A 20,991-nucleotide genomic window follows, 5' to 3' on the forward strand; every position below is an offset into this window, starting at 1 on the left:
CCTTTAATAATATTAATTTTTAAATATATAAATTAATTTTTATTTGAAAACTGCAATTAAAAAGTTTGTTTACTTTGCTAAAATTTAATTTTTAAACCATTTTATGCGGTACTGCGATTAAACATGGCGGCGCCCTTTAGATACAGTAGCTACTGGGAGTTTTAAACTTAGCCGAAGTTGCTACTGCGTCTAAACGTCTTCCTAAACTTGCGCGTGGTTCTTTCCCTGTGTTTAGGCCCATAAGCTTTCTAAAAGACCAGAGAATGACCAAGAAACACGGCCATAGTCCCGTCCAGAGGACGAACGACAGCAGCATCGTTAGCAAGTGCTCCATGGCTTCAAGGAGATACGTGACGGACCATTTCACCAAACTTTTTGTGGCCAAGAGCGCCCGGAGGTCACCCCTCATCAACCGAGGCTACTACGTTCGAGCCAAGTGCATGTCCCAGCTTTTCGAAGCCTTCTGCTCTGCCTTCGGGAAGGAGACTTGCCAAGTCCTCTCCCTGGGTGCCGGCTACGACGCCAACTACTTCAGGCTGAAAGCGGCCGGCGCGTTGCCAGTAAATTGTCGTTACTTCGAAGTGGACCTCCCGTTAGTGGTCGCAAACAAGAAGAGCGTCATTGAAAGTTGTGCCGATCTCTGTTCGCTGGCCAAGGCGGTGACTTCGGGGTCCCTGTCGCAGTACCGTCTCTTGGGTCAGGACATTCGCGACGTCGCACGCTTGGAGTCCGGGTTACGAGCCGAAGGCCTAGACTTTAGCGTGCCGACCCTCGTGATAGCGGAGTGCGTGCTTTCGTACCTGGACACGAAGCACTCCGACAGAATCGTCGAGTGGACGTCAAGCGCGTTCCAGCACGTAGCCCTGGCGGTTTACGAACAGGTCGAGCCGAACGACGCCTTCGGGATCGTCATGACGGGGCACTTCGAGTCGCTCGGCTCGCCGCTCCTGTCGCTCGGCGAGTACCCGAATGTGGCGTCGCTCAGGGACAGGTACTTGGCCCGCAGCTACGAGTCGTGCGAGTGCGTTAGCGTGGCCGAGTACCTGTGGTCGCTGGACGCCAAGGAAGCGCTGCGATTCCAGCAACTCGAGCCTTTCGACGAGTTCGAGGAGTGGCTCGAAAAATGCGCCCACTACGTTTTCGCCTTGTCCAGGAAAGGGCGCGTCTTCGAGGGCTTTCTTCCTGAAGGCATCGCGCGGAGCTCGTACGCTTGTGCGCCCACGTACTCAACCTTAGGGCCCGTCGACTGGACGCTTCACGACGTGTACTCCAGCTTGCGTCGATTTGGTCATTCGTCTGCACTGACAACAGACGGCAAAGTGCTGACGGCGGGCGGCTTTGCCGAAAACTCTGGAAAACACTCGCGCGTCTTCGAGCCCGTCCTGACGGACCCAACGACCTTCCAGTCGGAACCCATCAGTGTGTGCATAGAGGGTAGACAGCACTTCGCCGTGTTATGTTTAGACGACGGCCGCGTTTTGGTAAACGGCGGTCGCACGTCACCTCTTCGGTCGTGTGACGTCGACGTCGTCCTGATCCCATCTCCCGACGGGTCGTACGTTGCCGAGGGGTCGCAGTTTGCTCACACACCCCCGGCAAGATGGCGGCACACCCTGACAAAACTGGGAAGTTCAGAGGGCCGCGAGAAGGCAGTCCTGTTTGGTGGTCGGACGCCGTGCGAAGCCGCTTTGAGTGATACTTACGTCTTAGACGTAGGCGAAGGGTCGTGGAGCGAAGTGCCCCAAGGCGGTTTGGTGTGGCCCGAGCCACGACACAGTCACGCTGCCGTTGCTTCGCACGATAACTCCTCCTTGATCGTCACATGCGGATTGTCGAGCAGAGAGAAACCTCTAAACTGCGTGTACAGCTTTCACCTCGCTACGCTAACCTGGGAAGAGATTCCTGTGGACGGACTTCTTCCTAGGTACGGTATCTTTCGTGTCTTGGAAAGGTGGATGTGCAAAGCTATGGACATAAGAAGGAAAAAGCCAATGCACAAGTCTTGAAGATTGGGCCAGTTGGTTCCTCGTACTGGAACTGTTATAGTGCATTGCGGTAAAGAAGAAATGTCCGAGCAGACCGACACAAGGGGACAGAGCGTTAACTTCCTACTAACGTTAGTCTGTCTGAAGTTAGCACTCTGTCCTCTTGTGTCAGTCTGCTCAGCCATATATCGTAATGCGCTATACCAGTTCAAGAGCCAATACCGACCTGTTTGCCACTCGTTATTTATCTGTGCACTTTTACTAGTTTTTTCATGGAATGTACTTTTACATGCTTGCACAGAATGCTGTGCACGCTAGATTTTCCATCACAGTCACCTACACAATGCGTTACAGGTGGCTTGCACTGACATCACTGAAACAGCCACATTGGAGCACCAACATGGTGGAACACTATGTGATGTCCCGTTAGCTTCATCAGTTGCCCGCCTCAGTGGATCAGTGGCCAGGGTGCTCGGATGCTGACCCCAAAGGTTGTGGGTTCGAACCCGGCCGCAGCGGTCGCTTTTCAATGGCGACGAAATGGTAGAGGCCCGTGTACTGTGCGATGTCAGTGCACATTAAACAACACCAGATGGTCGAAATTTTCAGAGCCCTCCACAACAGCGTCTCTCATAACCATACCATGGTTTTGGGACGTAAAACTCTAGATGTTATAAGCTTTGTCAGGACATTGCAACAACATGGTGGGACAAGGGCTATGTGATGTCACGTTAGCTTTATCGGTACATTGCATACTGGTTCTTTCCTTATCCTTGCCAAAAGCCCAATAACGTTCTAGTGATTTAATTATCACACTGAAGCTGGTTATTTACGGTTAGAAGTCAGTGCCTTGACATCATTTAGGCTGCCATGCTGGAGCCATGTGTGCCCATGATGTCGGGTGCAAGCTGTCAAGGGAGAACCGTTCTTTAGTTCAATAGCGTCTCAAGTGCATATATTTGCGTTGAGCGAAAAAACTATTGGCACAATTTGAGAGAACACCATCTGAAGTGTTCATTCTACCTGAATTGCTTGGCCTGTGAGCAGATAAGAGTGTGTTCTCTTTAGTGACACCAAGTGGCAAACTCTCAATTTCAGAACATGCTGAATTTTGATTGTGTGCAACAGGTGAAAGAACATTTGAAAAAAAACGTTACATAGTTGGCTGCCAATATCTATTTAGGCACTGCCCATAACGTTGAGAAATAATGTGAAGGTGCAGCTGATACGTTTACTTCGTTCCATATCTATGGGGATCTCAAGCATCATTGTGCTATTGTTAGACACTGAACGTAGGACAACACAAGAATTAAACTTTGCACTTCATTCCTACTTTGGAAGTGCTGACCTCTACTGAGTAAGAAGCACTTTCTACACTTTATAGGAATTCAAAATAATGTTTCAGTGCTCCTTTGATCACGTTGACAACTTGTTGTCATTGTTTGTTGCAGGTTTGGTCATACCGCACACCTCATAAGCTCAACCACAGTGGTGCTGGTTGGTGGTGTCAGTGGCAGGAGTGGAGAGCCCTGTGGTCTCGCAACCATAGACCTGGTTTTCATGCTTTGCAGGGAAGTGTCGCTCCCCGGGCAGGATCCGGAGCGTCCTTTTATGACCTTCGGCCACAGCAGCGTGCTTATAGAAGATTCAGATGGGGTTTCTAGAATTCTCATTATTGGCGGTGGAGGAAACTGCTTCTCATTCGGCACCCACTTCAATCGTCACATTGCAACGATTGATGTGAGGAGACTGTTGGAGTGCGAGGCGTGAATTGTGTGCAGCTTTATTTTGTACAGATGTAACGGTAGATATTAATGTACAGATGACGATTCGCTCTGCCTGGACTTACTGCTCGCTTAGACCTTTGCTGTCGTGTTTGTGCCGCGGAATCCAGAAAAACCAATGCTTCTCAAACGTGTATATGACATCTGTAGCTTTCAGGCCCTGAAATACGAGCAGACATCTGTTAGCTGCAAGAACTTTAGTCATAAAGGAGTGCTCCAAATCGGTAATTTACTGGTCATTGAACCACAATTCAACCTCGCTTTCCCCCCTTCTATCATTCATCCACACAATGGGCTTAGGAGTAGAAGGCATTCTTCGATGATATCAATAACTAATATGCACCGCTATACGCATTATTTTAAACACACTATAAGAACACTTCGCACCATTTTTTTAAATACTAATCGACTATGTTTAATTTCAATGTTCATGCGCAATATTTTTAAAATATGTTGACTGCTGACCGACAGGTCACAAGATTAAAGGCCAACTGTAACGAAATTTTACTTGGGCGCGAACGGATATAAATACGTAGTATATTCACGGTAAGTTACGATTGCGACAGTGAAAAATCTTGCAGTCGCGTAATTAATTTATAAATGGTGCTCTGATTGCCAGCAAGCAGATGACGCGGAGCTCAAGCGGTGTGCCCAGGCAAATCGGGCAGAACCGGATATGACGATTACTACACAACAACGCCACTCGCTCCTTGTGAGCAATCCTCCCTGCAGCTGAATCGCTCTGTCCTGCATTGAAAGCGGTTTCAATGCAGCACGTTGAAAACGCGTCTGTGCGTTTGTGCTGCCTTGGTACCGCCTAAGGACAGCTCGTTCGAAACGAGTTCATGCTGCACTGAAGTCGACCGCAAGTCAAGTTCAAGTCAAGCAGCATTTCTGAATACGGGGTTCGGACACTGCAAAACCACCAGTGGGAAGCCCGAACCAGCGTTCGATAACAGGCATGTTCCTGCAGCTTTCTTAAGTTAACATAGCAAAACACACACCAAGGGGTGTGTCCCCAATGTGCGTGCTCAAGGAGCGCAGAGCAGACAATTTTTCTGTCATTCACGTCACTTCCGCTCAGCCGTAATCGTGTCGTTTTTTTCTAATTTCAGTCTCAAAAACAATGTCGTTTGCAACCTTTTTTTTTTTACTTTAAGGTAAGTGCTTGTATTTCGAAGGTGACATTTGGCAGGCAGCACTACCTTCAGCTAGACTACCTATATTATGACTTTTTGCGGAGTGCCAAATTTTGTTGCAGTTGGCCTTTAAGTACCGGCTGCAGCAGCCACATTTTCAATGGCAGCAAAAATGCTTGAGACCCATGTACTCATATATAGGTGCTTGTTAAAGAACTCTAGGTGGTCGAAATTTCCGGGGCACTCCACAACGTCTCTCATCATATCGTAGTTTTGGGACGTTAAACCCTATCAATTATTACTGAGTTTTCAAAACTCCTGGCATTTCTAGATCAATGTAATGGTTTTTAATAGGTCATACCTAAATTAATTAAGGAGTGCCTGAAATGGTTTTTGCAATTCTGTACAAATAAATTAAGCCAATATCACAGGTCCCTTCAGATCACTAGCAGATTGATAGTGATAAAGGCACTCAGTGTAAAGAGTGTAATTTAATACAAGGACAATATGCAAATTTCTGCAAGTTGCTATTTTTAGCCACCCTTGCCTACAGCACATTGCATGTGTGGGCAACTTAACAGTGGTGACTGATTTGATGAAGTGTCCTGCTGATGATCATGAATAAGTTCTCCAACCTAACTGTGAAAAAATGCTAGTAAATGTTTCAACTGTTCATAACTTGTTCAATTTAGTGTTGATCTTGAGGTCAAGTCACTGGTTTCGCTTCATGCAGCACATAACCTGTGCAGCATTAAATTTGGCACTGGTTCTGTGCAGAATTTCATGGAGGCAACGAAGGAATTTCGAGAGTTTCATGAAATCCTTACCAATAACCTGAGCGACTCCTCTTCCTCGTCAACTTCAGCCCCATTTGCAGTGTCGGTGTCCTTCTCAAATTCCTAAACGACCGATTGAAAAAAAAAAAAAAAACTTGGTTTGCACCCAAGAAGAGGAAACAGATCGGCTTTGAAACTATTGCCATATCAAAGTGGCAAAAGCTTGTTGAGGGCTTGCACTCTGAATATTTAAGCAGATCCATATCTCATTGACAGGATCAAATCCTAACACAGTATTCACGTCTTGTGAGGTCACAATGGAGAATATTGGTGAACTTAATTCAGGGTACTACAACAATAGTTCGCCTTTGATCAACAAGACACATTTCGCCACAACACCCTTTGCATCTAGACTAGCTTCAACGCAAAGCACAAGTAGGTTCTACACACCTGCTACATCTATCCAGCTAAGTGCAAGTTCGCATACATTTTCGCCACGACTTCTCTAAGCCTAAATACCAGAAAACTCTTGCTCAGACACCGCAACCAGCTCTATTACAAGTCTAGCCAGTCGTTTTCATTTGGGGCTCCTATACACATCTTGAGTGGAATGCTTTAAAAATTGCCTTTATATCTGTTTAGCTGTGAAACTTGAAGGATTGGCGAAAACGCAGTGGAAAATTGAAACCTCTACGACCAGGTACATAGCCAGTATTTTGTGGGGGCACCCCCTTAAAATGGCTGTTTTGCGCTCTCTGTATTATGGCAAAAAAAATTTGGGGGGGGGGGGGGGGGGGGGCATGTGCAGGTATGACAGCCCCTGGCTACGACCACCATCATTTGTACCCCCTAAAAATATAGTGGCAGCTTCTACAGCATCAGCATGGTGAGTTTCACAATAAAACATGTCTGATAACAGTTTAGACAAAGACTTGTCACACTGCAGTCATTGCAGTCTATCTAAAATTTAAATGGGGGGGGGGGGCATGGGGGACTGAGCTCCCCCTAAAATTTTCGCCTGTCCACCTTTGCGCCCCTGTAAGCAAACATATTAAAAGCACAATGCATACTAGCCACGTCTCCCTGCCCCCCCATCCCCTCTGAAGAAACTCTCCTGTCGTTGGTTCCCCCACCGAAAAAATTCTGGCGTCACCCCTGCGATAGAATCTAATTTTTTTCTCTGACAAGCTACTCAAACTCACATTCAGGGCCTGCGATGTGAAGTCTTCTGCAAGTTTCAGGCCTGCAATCAAATCTTCAACCTGCGATAAAATTGTCAATGTCATCCGGCTTATCAAGCAAGATGCAAGAGCAGTCATGGGTAAAAGCTGTATACCTTGGAAATCATCTTGAGGTTGCGTGCTTTTGCAAAAGATTGATTCCCTGACAGTGCCCCCTGGTACAGCATTCTGGAAGTAAAAAAAGCATCCAGGTATTCTCAGAATGTAATGGTCAAAAAGTGTGTTAGCTATTGCAAAGCAGACTTGTCTTCCTAATCCCTCACATTTTTTCTGTCACTAGTTATAAATGTTCAGAACAACACATTGCACACATCTGTTGGTCTAACAAATTTAACACAATAATTTAAACTCCAAGAAGCAGCACATTTTCCTAAACAACCTGAAAGTGGGTAAACTATGACCAAAAACTGAGCGATGATCTATAATGCAGGTAGATGCGCTAAGTCATCAAATACTCAAGTTGGACAGGTACAAAAAAACCTGCGTCCACTGGTTCTGTGCCTTTGTTTTTTTTCTTTATTCAATCGTTCCATGCCTTTACTTTCAGTTCGATCAGTTCGATATCCGGCCAGGCACATGAAATGGAAAACAAATGGCACAATTTTTACCAATTCTGCATTTTGAAGTGTATAAGCTTGAACATATGCATTTTAGTTAGTTAACCAGAGCTTTTATCCGTACAGGTCTACAGTTCTACATAAGTATTCATGTCGATAAGTATTTATCAGTACGTTATGAAATGTGAGTGCTAATAATAACTGCTTTTGCTGATAAACTTGTAGGCTTCATGCAAGCACACAACAAGCAATCAACAGCATTGTCGTGTCTCAATGTGTCATTTGCAGTCATCATCATGCACCTTGTAAAAAGCTACCGAGAGGCCAGCGACAGGTATACATAGTTTTGACTTGATGTCACAAACAGGTTTTCTGCGCTGGGGGCCCTAAGGTGGCGGCAAGCGTCACTTTTTATCTCGTGACAGTGTGTCATTGCAGAGGACACGGTGTCGTTCAGTTTCCGCGCTCTTTTGTGCTCTCCCCATTTGTCTTTTGCTCGTGAACCGTGCCAAGGGATCGTAAAGGAGTGAAATGGGCACCGGCACTGATCTACACTCAAACGTCGATATAACGAACCTGGATATAAGGAAATATCAATTATAACAAAGTAAATGAAGAATAGTCTTGCAATGTAGATAGCGTTAGGAATATACCTCTATAAAGAATTTTCAGTTATAACGAGCTCATTTTCGTACAAGATGCAACTTTGTTATAATGAGCTTTGAGTGCAATGTCACCATGTGGGCTCGCCATGGAGGAATAAAAAATACAGAAGAGGCCATGACGTCATATTCCTGAAGCCACCGCATCGTGAACACCTGCAGTACCTCCTAGCGGAGAAGCAGATAAACACTTCGCAATTTCCAGCGAGCAGCCGCCGCAGTGGCCTTGGAAGCGGCGCCGGCGGAGTGGTATTTTCCGCCAGCAGCGAGTCAACTCAGGAGTGCTGCTTTTTTTGCGTGTTTTTTAGGAAAGTTGTGCGATGCCCAGCTGTAGTGTATAGTAGGTGCGAATCGAGTGCACCGCCAGGTGTACCTGGTGGCACTTTTCACGTATGTTCGCTTCACTGTTGATCAATAATGCATGGTATTTGCATGCGGAGCTCTCAGCTGTACGCTCTGTTGGTTCTTACTCATTGTGTCAACTGAGAACACAAGCGAACTTTCGTTTTTAGTTTTGTACGCATCGTGTCATGTTTTTAGAAGTTTTGTTGTTCATACAAAAGGACAATAATCTTTTCTTGTTATCGGACTAAATGTGTATGTATTGTACGGTGTGTGCTCGCTGCGTGTTAATTGTGTGCGCACTGGAGTTGCACACTTTACATGCACAATCGCGTATACAATACAGTGGTGCCTTCTTACCGACGTGGAACACGTCAATTACTAGGCTGGCATTGCACGGAATAGCTACGAAGCAAGCTCTGAAAATCGTGCATTGCCACACTGCCACTATATACGAGCAAAGAACTGCTGATCGGCCCATACGTCAGGAAATCTGGCTAAGAGAAAAAAAAAAAAAGGCCTTACGGCGAGCAGGACGTGTCAGTCTTTGCCGGGTGAGTTCGAATACGATGATGCAGGGGCCGAATGAATTTGGTTACGACACGTACCGGTGCTTCTGTGCCGTTGCACGAAAACACTCCACGAAGTATTTCAGGACACCGTGCTCGGGCCTGCCAAGCACGAGCAGTATGGCAAAGGTGTGCTTGCAAAATTTTGCTGCATGCAAACCATACAATACGCGTTAAGTTTACGCCGGGACTATAACTCCGCGCAGAAGTGAACCAGCGCTGAGAAGCACGCCGCGGAGCGTCTGCTGTTTTGTTTGCCCCATAAATTTGACGTCACTTCCACCACACTTCTCGCAATGCATTGGGATACGATAGGGCCTCTCCTCAGTTTTTCCTTCCTCCATGGGGCTCGCGCAGCATCTCAAACCTTGTGCGGTCTCCATGACGGCGGCCATGGTGATGTCAATGCAAGCTATGTATTGAAGGCTACCTTGTCTTCAGTAGGCAAGCTCCCGTCTTGAGGGTTAGGTCACAAATGTCGCCTTGAGTTTCAAGCTGGCTTAAGTAGCACAGCGAGAGCCTGTACCAAAGATCGGACGTCCACGGTCGCACCAATATGCATCTGCAGAGGGCTGCACTCTCCTCTGGAACAAAAAAATGACCAGTTCGTCCATCAAACGTTCTCACTGTACTGAGCTATGACGATGTAATTAGGTGCAACTTAATACATCCTCATTCACACACACATCCACATATCTATATGCACGAGAAAAATCCCCCGAATTAGTTCTCCGATTCGGCATTACGAACTATAGATGTAAATGCCTAACGATGAAGTCAACAGGCACACCAAGTCTCTTGTCGGCTAGAAGCAACAATTCATCAGTAATGCGACCGAAAAGTAAATGTGAATGGAGCCATCATTTCAACAAAGGGCCAAACAACTTTTCTTAGCAGCATTTCATGTGCATCTGCCACCCAAAAACCTCGGCAATTATTATTTACTGCGAGTGCGTACCTGCGGTGTTTTTCGCCCGGTTGTATATCTCAGACTGCAGCATCCACAGGGCGACCCTGTGATCGCTGTTTGTCGATAGCTTCTCCTGTTCGTGCAGGAAAAAAAAAAAAAAAGACGAGCAAAAACCAGAACAATTAAAGGGGCCAACCTTTCGATACTCGCACTAAATGAAAGGGTCGCGTACCAACGTTTCGGCGTACTTTGAGGCTCTGTCGTACAGGCCGAGGTTCGAGCAGCACCTTGCCATTCCTTCGGCGCAGTCCCGCATCACAGAGATAGCGGAATGCGGGGCCAGGTCGAAGCAGCGTTCGTAGACCGCCAACGCAGAGTCGAATTCATTTCTCGCGTAGTGATAGTCTCCCTTGTACTTTTCCAGCATCATCATCTCCTCGGTGTTGTCAGAGGTGGCGGTGAGAAACCACTGAAAGGATACGGCGGTTTAGTTTTTATTCGGTGAACATTTAAGACATGCGGATGCTGCGGTCAAACGCTTTCCAGTGCGCTGACGCTCACCTTGCTTTCGCAGATCTTAGCGTCGTACGAATTTCCAGGCTCACTGGACCTAATCCTCGGGGAGTCGAATACATCGTCGTCAAACGCGAATTCCATCGGGAGTCGCAACTCGCTCGCACGAATGTGCGCAAACTACGCGCACATGGATGGTCGTAAACTCTACCGTACAGTGTACTAGAATTCTAGTACACTGTACTCTACCGCCAGCCAAATCAAACTAGGTCACGTGACTTTATGATTTCTATGATTTATAGCTTGTTTGGGACAAAGAGAACAAAACTGGCGTTCATTTGTTTGTATTTATTATTATCTTGACAAATTTTTATATTATAGCAGTAAAGATTACCACGTTTAGCCGTGGAGTTAGCGGTGTGATGTAAACACGCAACGAAAATTAGGTCATGTGACATACCACATGCAAACTTCCGCTCTTCCGCTTTCTTGTTGTGTTTCGCGTTGCGTTGTGGGTGATCGGGAAATCGGCGTTGTGACAGTCTTAACCGGCCTGTACACCACGATTTTCACGGTTAAACCATCATGGGATGTGACGGTGGCACAATCCCGCGCCGCGACGAGCTGGTCAGGACCAAACAGAAGCCCGAACAGGTGAGCAGTCGGCATGTCGCGCCACTTGAAGCAGCGCTTGCTTGCATACCGTCCTAGACTGGCGATCCTGTTTCTCACGCGAGCTGAATGGGTTTCTTCTTGAATTTCAGAAAGACAAAGACGCGGAGGCCGTGGCCAAGTGGAAACACTGCGCCATCACGCAGGAAGAACTCAGACTGCCCATCGTATCGTGTGAGCTCGGCAGGTAAACGTCAGCCTTGGCCAACTGTATCGTGGAAAGTCTATCTCCGCTAGTGTAACAAGTTACCAATGAGTTTGCGCGTTTGGTACTTGAAATATGACCGTGCAACTACGCGAGAAGGCAGGGACAAGCGCGTCTTGTCTACCTGAGGAGTTTCGTGCTTGTATATCAAGTATCGTGAATCACACGTGATCTGCCATTTTGACAAGTTATGCGTTTGGAGCGCGAATGTACAGGTAAAGTAACTGCCATTCGCTTCTTTCAGACTTTACAACAAGGAAGCTGTGATCGAGCACCTTCTGAGCAAGGACTCGTCTTGCGAGGCGGCCCAGCACATTCGCTCAATGAAGGTTTGTACCATTCTGTGATACGCGGAATGTTTCTGTTGCTGTTGTGGTATGAACATTTTTTCGGGTGGCCCGCCTTCGTCTCAGCTTGCGTCGATCCTTCCTCGTACATTACATCGTGCGACCGCCTTACCTGACAGCTGAAAGCACGATTCGGTCACGTCTCCTTTTTCATATCTAGTTGCGAACCTTGCATTAATTTTCTTGCGCCGGCCTGCATACTTATGAGTGAATAGTATCGCCTGATGTAAACAAAATAAGCATTAATTGACTCAATAATCTGCAAGATTTGCAATTCTGAATGTCATATATGTTTTGCTGGTGGAAGACGAAGGCTGGTGACGCCACATCTTTCTGGTTGGTTATGTTTGTGTGTGTGTGTGTCTTATTTACTCAGAGGGATCAAGATAGTTGCGCTTCTGAATTGATATACCGTTTTTGTGCTGATAACGAGAAGGCCCATGTGCGGGTACAAAACTGTTATTGTAACTCAAATTGGTCTGAAATGTCAATCTTTGGCATCTCTCACTGCCTGGGTGTCTTTGGAACATTAGACGCCATGAACCAACTTCAATCCTTCATTATTGCGGGCTCTGTCAAGACTAATTGCACTAAGCCATCCGAGGTGGCATATCGTTAAGTAAAAGAGAGAACAGCAGGAGGCAAAAATAGTGTAATTTCTACATTGCATCACAGCGCCTCAAATAGCGCTGTAACGGGAGTGACATCTAGCTCTGCAGGGCCGCATTCTCGAGCTCTGAATCCCATGCGTTACTTTTACATCACATGGAAAGGACGACGTATCAGTATCGCTTCATCTCGTAGGACATAGTGGAGCTGAAGCCCACTGAGAACCCTGGCTACAAGCGGCGCGACGCTGACAAAGGCGATGAGTACGTGGACCTCAGGGCGTCCAGGTTCATCTGCCCAGTGGTTGGCCTTGAGATGAACGGAAAGTACAGGTGGGGCGCCGAGAACGGCTTTGCTTTTTCTAGGGCCGGCAGTGGCTTTACTTGACGAGCAAGCCGCAAGGCACTTGAGTGTGCTTTTCAACAATAGCTTATTTATTTCCATCAACACTGGAGGAGCTGCATATATTTTTACGTATCCATATGAAAATATTTTATAATAGATTACTTGTGCACTCAAAAAATAAAGGCTTCATGCTGTTTTTTGTGAGCAAGCTAGCCAATGAACAAGAAAAGCACAATGCAACATTTCTCTCAGTGTTTTAGGACCTAAGTTTAACTCGTACCAAAACACCGACTTAGTTTCATTCTGTATGGCGCCTGTGGCCCTTATTTGAAAACTGTGCTGTCGACTTCATCAAAGCTTGACCGCATGGCGTTTTTGGTACTCTCCCGCAGTTTAGCGCTGGCTTCTTTAAATTATGGGTGGTCGTTTTCAAATAAAGTTAGATTTGGTCCCAAGTATGAATGCAAAGATTAATTATACGACATGTGAGAACATTTACGATTCACTGTCGGCATTACCAGACACAAGGCTTACAAATTGCCGTAAAAAAGTCGCAAATGAAAATTTCACCATCAAGGATTCTTTAACACCCTGAGAAATCGATGCTCAATACATTCCCGCCATTATTGAAGCTTGCTGTTTACTTTTTTTGCCTGTGTAACTGCCGCAAAGCTGACCCTGCCTCTGAATGGTTTTTGCAGGTTCTGCTACCTCCGGCAGTGCGGCTGTGTGCTGTCAGAGCGCGCCCTCAAGGAGGTGAAATCTGAAGTGTGCCACAAGGTATTATCTGGAGTGTGCCACAAGATGTTATCGCTGTCGATAACATCTTAGGACTTGCAACTTTATCATTAGTATCAGAATTAAAGGAGAATTTGAAACATTAACAGAACAGTTTAACAATTCAGCTTTAAAGGGACACTAAAGAAGAAAAAAAAAGTTTCTGATGTTAGTAAATGGTTACACTCAAACCTCGATATAACAAATCTGGATATACCGAAATATCGGTTATAATGAAGCAAATTATCAATAGTCTTACAATAAATACAGGGTTAATAATATACCTTTATAGCAAAATTTTGGATATACCGAACTCATTTTCGTGTAATGTGGAACTTTGTTATAACGTGGTTTGAGTGTATTTCACAATTAAACAATCTTCAAGCTTGTCACGAGATGATGCTTGGTAAGCGTGAAAATGTGCAAGTAAAAATGGCAGGTGATGATGTTATCTTAAAATTCACGCGCCGAATGTCTCGACTGCATATATTTCGATGGCATCTACTAGATCACGTGTAGTTTATAACCTGTGAAAATAAAAATAGACCTCTGATGGAATCCTAAACTTAAAATACCTAGTTTCAGGAGATTTTTCTTAGCCAATGTCGCCAAAATGTGAACAACATGTTTTGAAATCAGTGTGGTTTTGGTGTCCATTTCGGCGTGAAAGTTAGAAGTAAATCTTGGTACTTGATTTTCTCCTCTACTGCCGCTTGTGCTTGTCGTTTAATGTTTCTTTACTTTGTGTGTGTTATTTTGCGGCCAAAGCATGTCAGTAAGCAAGTACCAACTAGGCCAACAATCAGTATTGTTATGATAAACCTATGATGGTGAAATAAACTACATTAAAGCTCTCAACCTAATCAGTAGATATAAATCGGTTTATTGTTTCACTGTAGTGTCCCTTCAACGAATAAGTGCCTTCCTAGACAAAAGTCTGTCTTGTTGTCGGACACACATCTTTGCATTCTTGATGTGTGAAATGACATTTTGTACTTTGCAAGATATAACTATCGGGAGAGTTCTGCTTGTATCAGATGCTGAAAAGGCTGGAAGTTCACAGCCTTTCTTGTTTTCCTTTGATTTTTCATTCAGTGCGCCACTCCCTTTGAGGAAGATGACATCGTTGTTCTCAATGGATCGGATGATGATATAGCTGTATTGTCGGCACGAATGGAGCTGCGACGTGCGAAGGCTAAAGCAGAGAAGGTGCGTTGCATACCCTTTTAGCAGGTCACCTAAGTTATTAGAAGTACACTCTAACCTCGATATAACAAACCCATATGTAATGAAATATCGGTTATAATGAAATAAATGAAAAATAGTATTGCAATAGCTATAGTGTTAAAAATAAACCATTATGACGAATTTTCGGATATAACAAACTTATTTTTGTGTAAAATGCAACTCTGTTATTATGAGGTTTGAGTGCAGTATAACATCTTTATCTTTGTCTACTTCTAAATGAAATACCCTGTTGTATTATCTAACATTGGGAAATATTATGCTTCTCTCTTCTTGAAAGATATGCTTATCAAATAAGGGTCTAATTTTAAGTGATTCAAGTTTGAACAGTTGGCCACATTGTGTACAGAGCAGTTAATTTCGCTCTCAAGAATTCTTTGCATGTCTTGTATTTTCAGAAATCAAAGAAGCGAGCAACAGAAGGCGTAGAAGATGGAAAGAAGAAAGTTAAAACAGAAAATGGAAGTGGCGAGAAGAATCCTTCAGTTGTCAATGGTGTGGACTGTTTGCATTCTCGTATTTTAATATAGTGCACAACTCTCATATTCTCGACACCTAACAGCAACGCTCACATTAACGTCAACATCTTCGTGTAATGGAATTGCTCGTGCGGTGTGTGAGCTCACTGTCTTGCCCCTGTGTCAGAAAATCTGTAATCGGTAGACATGTACGATGCAGAATTCTGCAAAACTGAGTCCTGACATGGTCTAACTGACACTACAGCTTGTCCTTTTCTACGGCACTCCTTTGATAACAAGCTCAAGGTGTCGATAAAACTTGCTGCTGGGGGAGTCAGTTCATCTTTAGTGGGTACTGACTATTGTCGTGCAGCCCCACTGCGGTGGTCTAGTGGCTAAGGTACTCAGCTGCTGACCCGCAGGTCGCGGGATCGAATCCCAGCTGCGGCGGCTGCATTTCCGATGGAGGTGGAAATGTTGTTGGCCCGTGTGCTCAGATTTGGGTGCACGTTAAAGAACCCCAGGTAGTCGAAATTTCCGGAGCCCCCCGCTACGGGTCTCTCATAATCATATGGTAGTTTTGGGGCATTAAACCCCACATATCTAACTATTGTCGTGCCCTTTGAACACAAGGTCATGGCAGACGCTCGCCCATGTCTGCCACGTCTGTGTGTTTTAAGTACGCAACATAGTTACCTATCAAGGTGTCGAGCAAAATGCAAAATCTGCTTTGCTATTTCTTTTGCACATTTCCTTTTACGCTTGTTCAATGCATTGATAAACAGTAGAAGATGTGCTTTGCTATTTATTTTGCACATTTCCTTTTACGCTAGTTCAATACATTGATAAACAGTACAGCTGACACTATTAGCCCTCGTATAGAATGGATTTCCTAAAGTCAAGTGGTTATCATGGTATTATTGTACTTAGTCTTCATTTCATGCTAGAATCCATGGGTTCGAGGCAAGTACTTGTGCTAGCCTTTCTATCAATGTCAAGAGCAAGGAACATATTCCTGAAGAAGCTAGCACGTCACACCGGTCGTGTGCTTTTGATCCTTCTGCGATTGTACACTCAAGTCATTGCACAGAGAGCAGTCATAAGCTGTGTACCATGTGTGGTTAGTAGGACAGAGTACAGCCAATTTGCTTTCTCACATTTTATGTTCCTAGCATTCTCTGTGTTCATTTCAGGTGGTGCATCCACAAGCTGTGCCACAAAATCTGAAGTCGGTGCTGCTACAAAAATGATTCTTCCAGAAAAAGCACGCCAGGGATACAGCATTGCTAAGGACCCAAACACGAGCGAGGCATTCAAGTCCCTTTTCACCTCCCATCCCAAGGCTATCAATCAACCAAAGGCGCACTGGGTTACACACAACCCCTTGTTCTACTGAACAAGTGCACATATTTTACAGGACTAAGTTGTGGACTGACAGCTCACCTTCAGAAGATATGTGAAAACACGCAGTCATGAATAAAACAAAAGTGAAGCCGACGTTTAATTTTCGAAAGTAAATTTTCTCAACCTTTTACTGTACAGCTGTATTTTCTCGAATAATAGAATACGGATTGTGGAATACAAACATTTTACTAGAGATTTCATACACAGCCCCAATTTGTGTCAGAACATGTAAGGCTCTTCTCTTTTGTCATTTGTAGCTGTGTGAAAATGAAAACTTAATAAATATGCCAAGTAACCATAATTTTCATGCTACACCATTCCCACTCTGCCAGCAAGAGGAGGAGGGGGCGCATACACAACAGTGCGATGCGCAATAAGGTGGCATGTGACGCCTAGAAAGAAATAATAGGGAGTGTTCGAATAGGGGCCCCAATCATTTTGGGGCTCCAAAAAGTAGCGTCAAAACCACTACACATGCACGAGACCTAAACAGAGTTTCGGTTTGTTTAGCGGGAGTCCCGAAGCCTGCCCCAAAAGCTTTATATCAGACAAACGTGATGTTGTTCGCTGAAGGGAATAGGGGGAGTGTTCAAAGCACTGCAGACCCTATTCAAAAACTCCTTAGCTGCTGCTTGACCCAAAGCGACCACACGCGATTAACTTTGGGGCCCCAAACTTATGGAGCACCTATTCGAAAATTTCCTAATGGGAACTGATGTACGTAACCGAAGCAAGCAATATGATCAAAAGTTTAACTGTTTGGCATGATGGTGAATTCATAATAATACAGCGCAGAACTATGAAAATGAGGAAACCGCTCGGGACAATTTCTGCGAGACATTTTCTGGGCCACTGATCAAGAATAAGTCCAATGGTGCAATGACTGGTGGCGAAAGTATAGGGAACTTGTAAAAATTGGAGTAATTTATTATGTGCTATCATTAAAATGCGCCTCTGTCTAGGATATGTATGCCAACATAGCTACTGACTGTGTACACCTCTCTGTGTTCACTTGAGCTGTAACTTCGGCGCCCTCAATGGCATTACCTTGCCATATAATGCGGTGGTGGTAGCATATGTTGTGCGAAGAAGACAGTGAAGTGAGAACGCGTAGTGTCGAGAAACCGATTAGCTTAGCCGACAACCTGGGAAGGTCGACAAGGAAAGGTAGCTCCTCATTGGATATAAGAATGGGCTTGTTGGTAGTGATACGTCGTGAAAAGGTGTGACGCACGCAAAAGCCACGCACGAACAAAGACGTGTTCTGTGGAAAGACTACGTGACCATGCGATGCGCCGTGGTATTTTTTCATCGGTGTATTTTTCCAGCGTCACAATCTAGCCCTATATCTATAAAGCGAGGTACTGTTTCAAACTTGGAAGTGTCTCTAAGCAACGGTACTGTGTCATTAACTTATTTCTAATTGAGTACCAGCTACGATACCACACTCCTAAAAGCTGAAGTGAAACTGAAACCGAAACACCATTACAACAAAATTATATTGGGTTTACTAAAAAAATGCAAGTTTATGTACTTATAAAAATTGTTGCACTAAGTAAAAATGTGTGTTTTGTGACGTTTTTTCAGTTTTAGTTCAAAATTGTGCATAACCACTTGAACATTTTTAATGCCTGCCATATTTATCCCAAATATGCGGCAGGTTTTTTTTATTTTACCGGCTCTACGCGGCGATACAGTTTTGATACCACGAAAATAGCTTTTGCTTTTATATGGTTATTGTTGAGTTGTTTATGGCACGTAAATTTTGGTTAGGTTTGTTTAGAAATGAACGTTTGTACTTCACTTTTGAATAAAACTTAACAATTCTGTTATGCTCGGAAGTAGAGTTACTACCTGTAGGACTGTAGCGTCCTCTACACATAGCACTTTTCGACGTCTCTGAGACAGGCATCGAACCAAAAGATTGAAAATTTAGGTTTCAGTCACGTGCTTCCGGTGGCGGGTACTTTCTTTTTTTCACTTCCGGCGGCGAGAGCAAGGTGGAGGTCGACATTTTGTCCGGCGAGTAAGATTTTACCCGTGCGTACTCGACATGTTCTCGGCGCTGCAAAGAGTGGGCGCTTTCGCGCCGGTCTGCCTCCAGACCCGTAACATGGCCACACTGAAAGACATCCGGGTCCGCCTGAAGTCCGTCAAGAACATCCAGAAGATCACGCAGAGTATGAAGATGGTGTCCGCTGCAAAGTACGCCCGTGCCGAGCGTGACCTCAAGCAGGCGCGACCGTACGGCGAAGGCGCCCAGGCCTTCTACGAGGTGGCCGACATCAAGCCGCCCGAAGGAAAGCAGAAGACGCTGATTATCGCCATCTCTTCGGACCGAGGCCTCTGCGGTGCCATCCATTCCAGCGTCGCGAAACGCATCCGAACCATGATGCAGGAGGATCCCCAGCTTCTCGAAGACGCTCGCATCATCTGCGTCGGCGATAAGGTTTGCAAAGCTCGTACTACTTTCGTTGCTCATAATTGCCTGCCCGGAGACCAACAGTATCCCTTTTTTTTTTTTATCAAACTGGCGATATCCTTCATACTGAGGGCGTTGCAGTGCGGCACGTTTACGTGAATGTTGGCTCACTTCGGGAGGATGGTATTGCTGGTTTATAGTTAAGACACAGCGAAATGTACTCTCGTGAAAAGTGGCCACGTGCGCCTTTTCACGGCCGAGCGAAGAAGGGTCTGAACAACCGCTATAGGGTGTACGCATGTATGCTCGCTTCTACTCGTTAGTCAACACATATAAGAGCACCCTCAGGAGGGTCACGAAGACCGAAGTTTGGCATCGAAATTCTTCAAAAAATTTTTATTGATTTGTGCAATTTTCTATGTCGGCTCTATATCGTCTCCCGCAAAGGACGTTTAACGCGCTACCACAAAAAAAAAAAAAGTAACACTAAAGTCTGACTAGAAAGTGTTGTCTTTCTGCATTTGTTTTGCACCAAAGGTACACATTCATGTGATTTAGATGTACTGTACATGTATTCCTTTTGTGCAAGCATGGGTGTGCAGCCTAGCGGTAAAGACGCTCGCTTTAGGAGCATGAAGGTACAGGCTCAAATTCCAGCATCGGAAAGAAAACTTTTTTCTCGTTTTATCTGTGCTGAAGACATTATCGGTCTGACCAGCCACTATTGGCACTGAAAGCGGCGCAGTCGCTCGGCCCCAGGGCCCTGCGGGAGTGTCCGCTCTTTACGCAAGTATGCTTCTCTACGGTTAAGTAAGTTTAACTTGCCTACCCGTTCAGAATGCCTAGCTGTGCCCACAGTTTGGCTGTCTCAAAAGTAGTTGGTGACGACGCGCACTCGCGTGTGACGTGCAAATCTCGCAAACTTGGAAATGCTGCGAGTCTCGTAACCAATTTGCTGCGCATAGTTTGACTAACCGGTAAACGAAGCAGCTTAAGTTTATCAGGCCTCCCCTGATTAGTGCTATCGTGAAGAAAAAGTGGACGATGTTGCATTTTCCCTCATAAAAGCCGGGGAAGTTCATGTCAGCAAAACCTGTTATCGTGCGAAGCACTTTTACAGCTTTGAACGAGGTGGTATTTTTATTTTTTTAAGAGGCAGTTAATAGTTATGAGAACGGCCAAGCGTTCACTTTTAATTCGTTTTATTGCACATGAAATGTGTATATGTTACGTAAAAATTTATCCCTGGAAGCATTAAAGCTTGACATAACTTTCCGACATTCAGAGGCTTACGTAACTGGATGTGCTAGCAGTGGTGCCCTCTTGATAAGGTAGTTGCACTTAGAGTCTAGCAATCTTAATGCTTGCACTTCATCGCTCATCCAGGTACGCGGTATCCTTCAGCGGCTCTACAGCAAGAACATCATCCTAAGCTTCTCGGACTATGGCAAGAAGCCACCCATCTTCGACGATGCCGTGCAAGTGGCCAACGCCATCCTGGGCTGCGACTACGAGTTCGACAAGGGAATCCTCATGTTCAACCGCTTCAAGTCGGTGGTGTCGTACGCGACGACCGACATTCCAGTGTTCAGCCTGGAGACCGTGACCGGCAGCGAAAAGTACACACTCTACGACAGTCTAGACGCCGACGTGCTCCAGTGCTACCAGGAGTACTCACTGGCCAGCCTCATTTACTATGCAATGAAGGAGAATGCGTGCAGCGAACAGAGCTCGCGGATGACCGCCATGGACAGCGCGTCCAAGAATGCGGGAGAGATGATTGACAAGCTGACGCTGACCTTCAACAGAACCAGGCAAGCGGTCATCACCAAGGAGCTGATTGAAATCATCTCCGGTGCGGCCGCGTTGTAGACGCAACCCCACTACCAGACGGTCTCCGAGGAAGACTGCCAACGTGCCCACTGAGGAAGCTGTGGAAAACGCACCAACTGCCGCCATTTTGTTTTGTCAGGAGGGGCTGTAATATTGTTCAGTGCAGAATAGGAGAAAATGAAAAAAATGAAACTTC

The 20,991-nt window shown here is 45.4% G+C and overlaps 4 protein-coding genes across 4 annotated transcripts; 3 read left to right on the top strand and 1 right to left on the bottom strand.

The window, feature by feature from the left end:
* Positions 1-133: 133 nt before the first annotated feature.
* Positions 134-5,586, top strand: LOC119163509 (tRNA wybutosine-synthesizing protein 4). Its single transcript, XM_037415516.2, has 2 exons — positions 134-1,924; positions 3,437-5,586. Exons 1-2 carry the CDS (start codon positions 264-266, stop codon positions 3,753-3,755), a joined length of 1,980 nt encoding a protein of 659 aa, XP_037271413.2. The 5' UTR covers positions 134-263; the 3' UTR covers positions 3,756-5,586.
* LOC119163510 (uncharacterized protein C8orf76 homolog) lies at positions 3,753-10,720 on the bottom strand. Its single transcript, XM_037415517.2, has 8 exons — positions 10,527-10,720; positions 10,198-10,434; positions 10,014-10,098; positions 9,486-9,639; positions 7,021-7,093; positions 6,887-6,946; positions 5,736-5,807; positions 3,753-3,929 (listed from the first exon to the last, which is right to left on the bottom strand). Exons 1-8 carry the CDS (start codon positions 10,620-10,622, stop codon positions 3,831-3,833), a joined length of 876 nt encoding a protein of 291 aa, XP_037271414.2. The 5' UTR covers positions 10,623-10,720; the 3' UTR covers positions 3,753-3,830.
* Positions 10,721-10,941: 221 nt separating this feature from the next.
* Positions 10,942-16,633, top strand: LOC119163511 (replication termination factor 2). The gene is made up of 8 exons (XM_037415518.2): positions 10,942-11,132; positions 11,243-11,337; positions 11,600-11,684; positions 12,507-12,643; positions 13,358-13,436; positions 14,529-14,642; positions 15,077-15,173; positions 16,330-16,633. The coding sequence occupies exons 1-8, from the start codon at positions 11,064-11,066 to the stop codon at positions 16,530-16,532; spliced, it is 879 nt and encodes a 292-aa protein (XP_037271415.2). The 5' UTR covers positions 10,942-11,063; the 3' UTR covers positions 16,533-16,633.
* A 1,871-nt stretch (positions 16,634-18,504) lies between these two features.
* Positions 18,505-20,991, top strand: ATPsyngamma (ATP synthase, gamma subunit). Its single transcript, XM_037415519.2, has 2 exons — positions 18,505-18,989; positions 20,349-20,991. Exons 1-2 carry the CDS (start codon positions 18,594-18,596, stop codon positions 20,832-20,834), a joined length of 882 nt encoding a protein of 293 aa, XP_037271416.1. The 5' UTR covers positions 18,505-18,593; the 3' UTR covers positions 20,835-20,991.

This window comes from Rhipicephalus microplus, chromosome 9 (genome assembly GCF_043290135.1).
Source record: "Rhipicephalus microplus isolate Deutch F79 chromosome 9, USDA_Rmic, whole genome shotgun sequence".
Classification (NCBI taxonomy): domain Eukaryota; kingdom Metazoa; phylum Arthropoda; class Arachnida; order Ixodida; family Ixodidae; genus Rhipicephalus; species Rhipicephalus microplus.

Coding starts and splice junctions, on each gene's coding strand:
- LOC119163509 (XM_037415516.2), top strand. CDS start 264: ATGACCAAGAAACACGGCCATAGTCCCGTCCAGAGGACGAACGACAGC. Junction 1,925..3,436: donor GTGGACGGACTTCTTCCTAG/GTACGGTATCTT, acceptor TGTTTGTTGCAG/GTTTGGTCATACCGCACACC.
- LOC119163510 (XM_037415517.2), bottom strand. CDS start 10,622: ATGGAATTCGCGTTTGACGACGATGTATTCGACTCCCCGAGGATTAGG. Junction 7,094..9,485: donor GCTTGCCTACTGAAGACAAG/GTAGCCTTCAAT, acceptor TTTTACTTCCAG/AATGCTGTACCAGGGGGCAC. Junction 5,808..6,886: donor TCACATCGCAGGCCCTGAAT/GTGAGTTTGAGT, acceptor TCGGTCGTTTAG/GAATTTGAGAAGGACACCGA.
- LOC119163511 (XM_037415518.2), top strand. CDS start 11,064: ATGGGATGTGACGGTGGCACAATCCCGCGCCGCGACGAGCTGGTCAGG. Junction 12,644..13,357: donor GAGATGAACGGAAAGTACAG/GTGGGGCGCCGA, acceptor TGGTTTTTGCAG/GTTCTGCTACCTCCGGCAGT. Junction 14,643..15,076: donor CGAAGGCTAAAGCAGAGAAG/GTGCGTTGCATA, acceptor TTGTATTTTCAG/AAATCAAAGAAGCGAGCAAC.
- ATPsyngamma (XM_037415519.2), top strand. CDS start 18,594: ATGTTCTCGGCGCTGCAAAGAGTGGGCGCTTTCGCGCCGGTCTGCCTC. Junction 18,990..20,348: donor TCATCTGCGTCGGCGATAAG/GTTTGCAAAGCT, acceptor TCGCTCATCCAG/GTACGCGGTATCCTTCAGCG.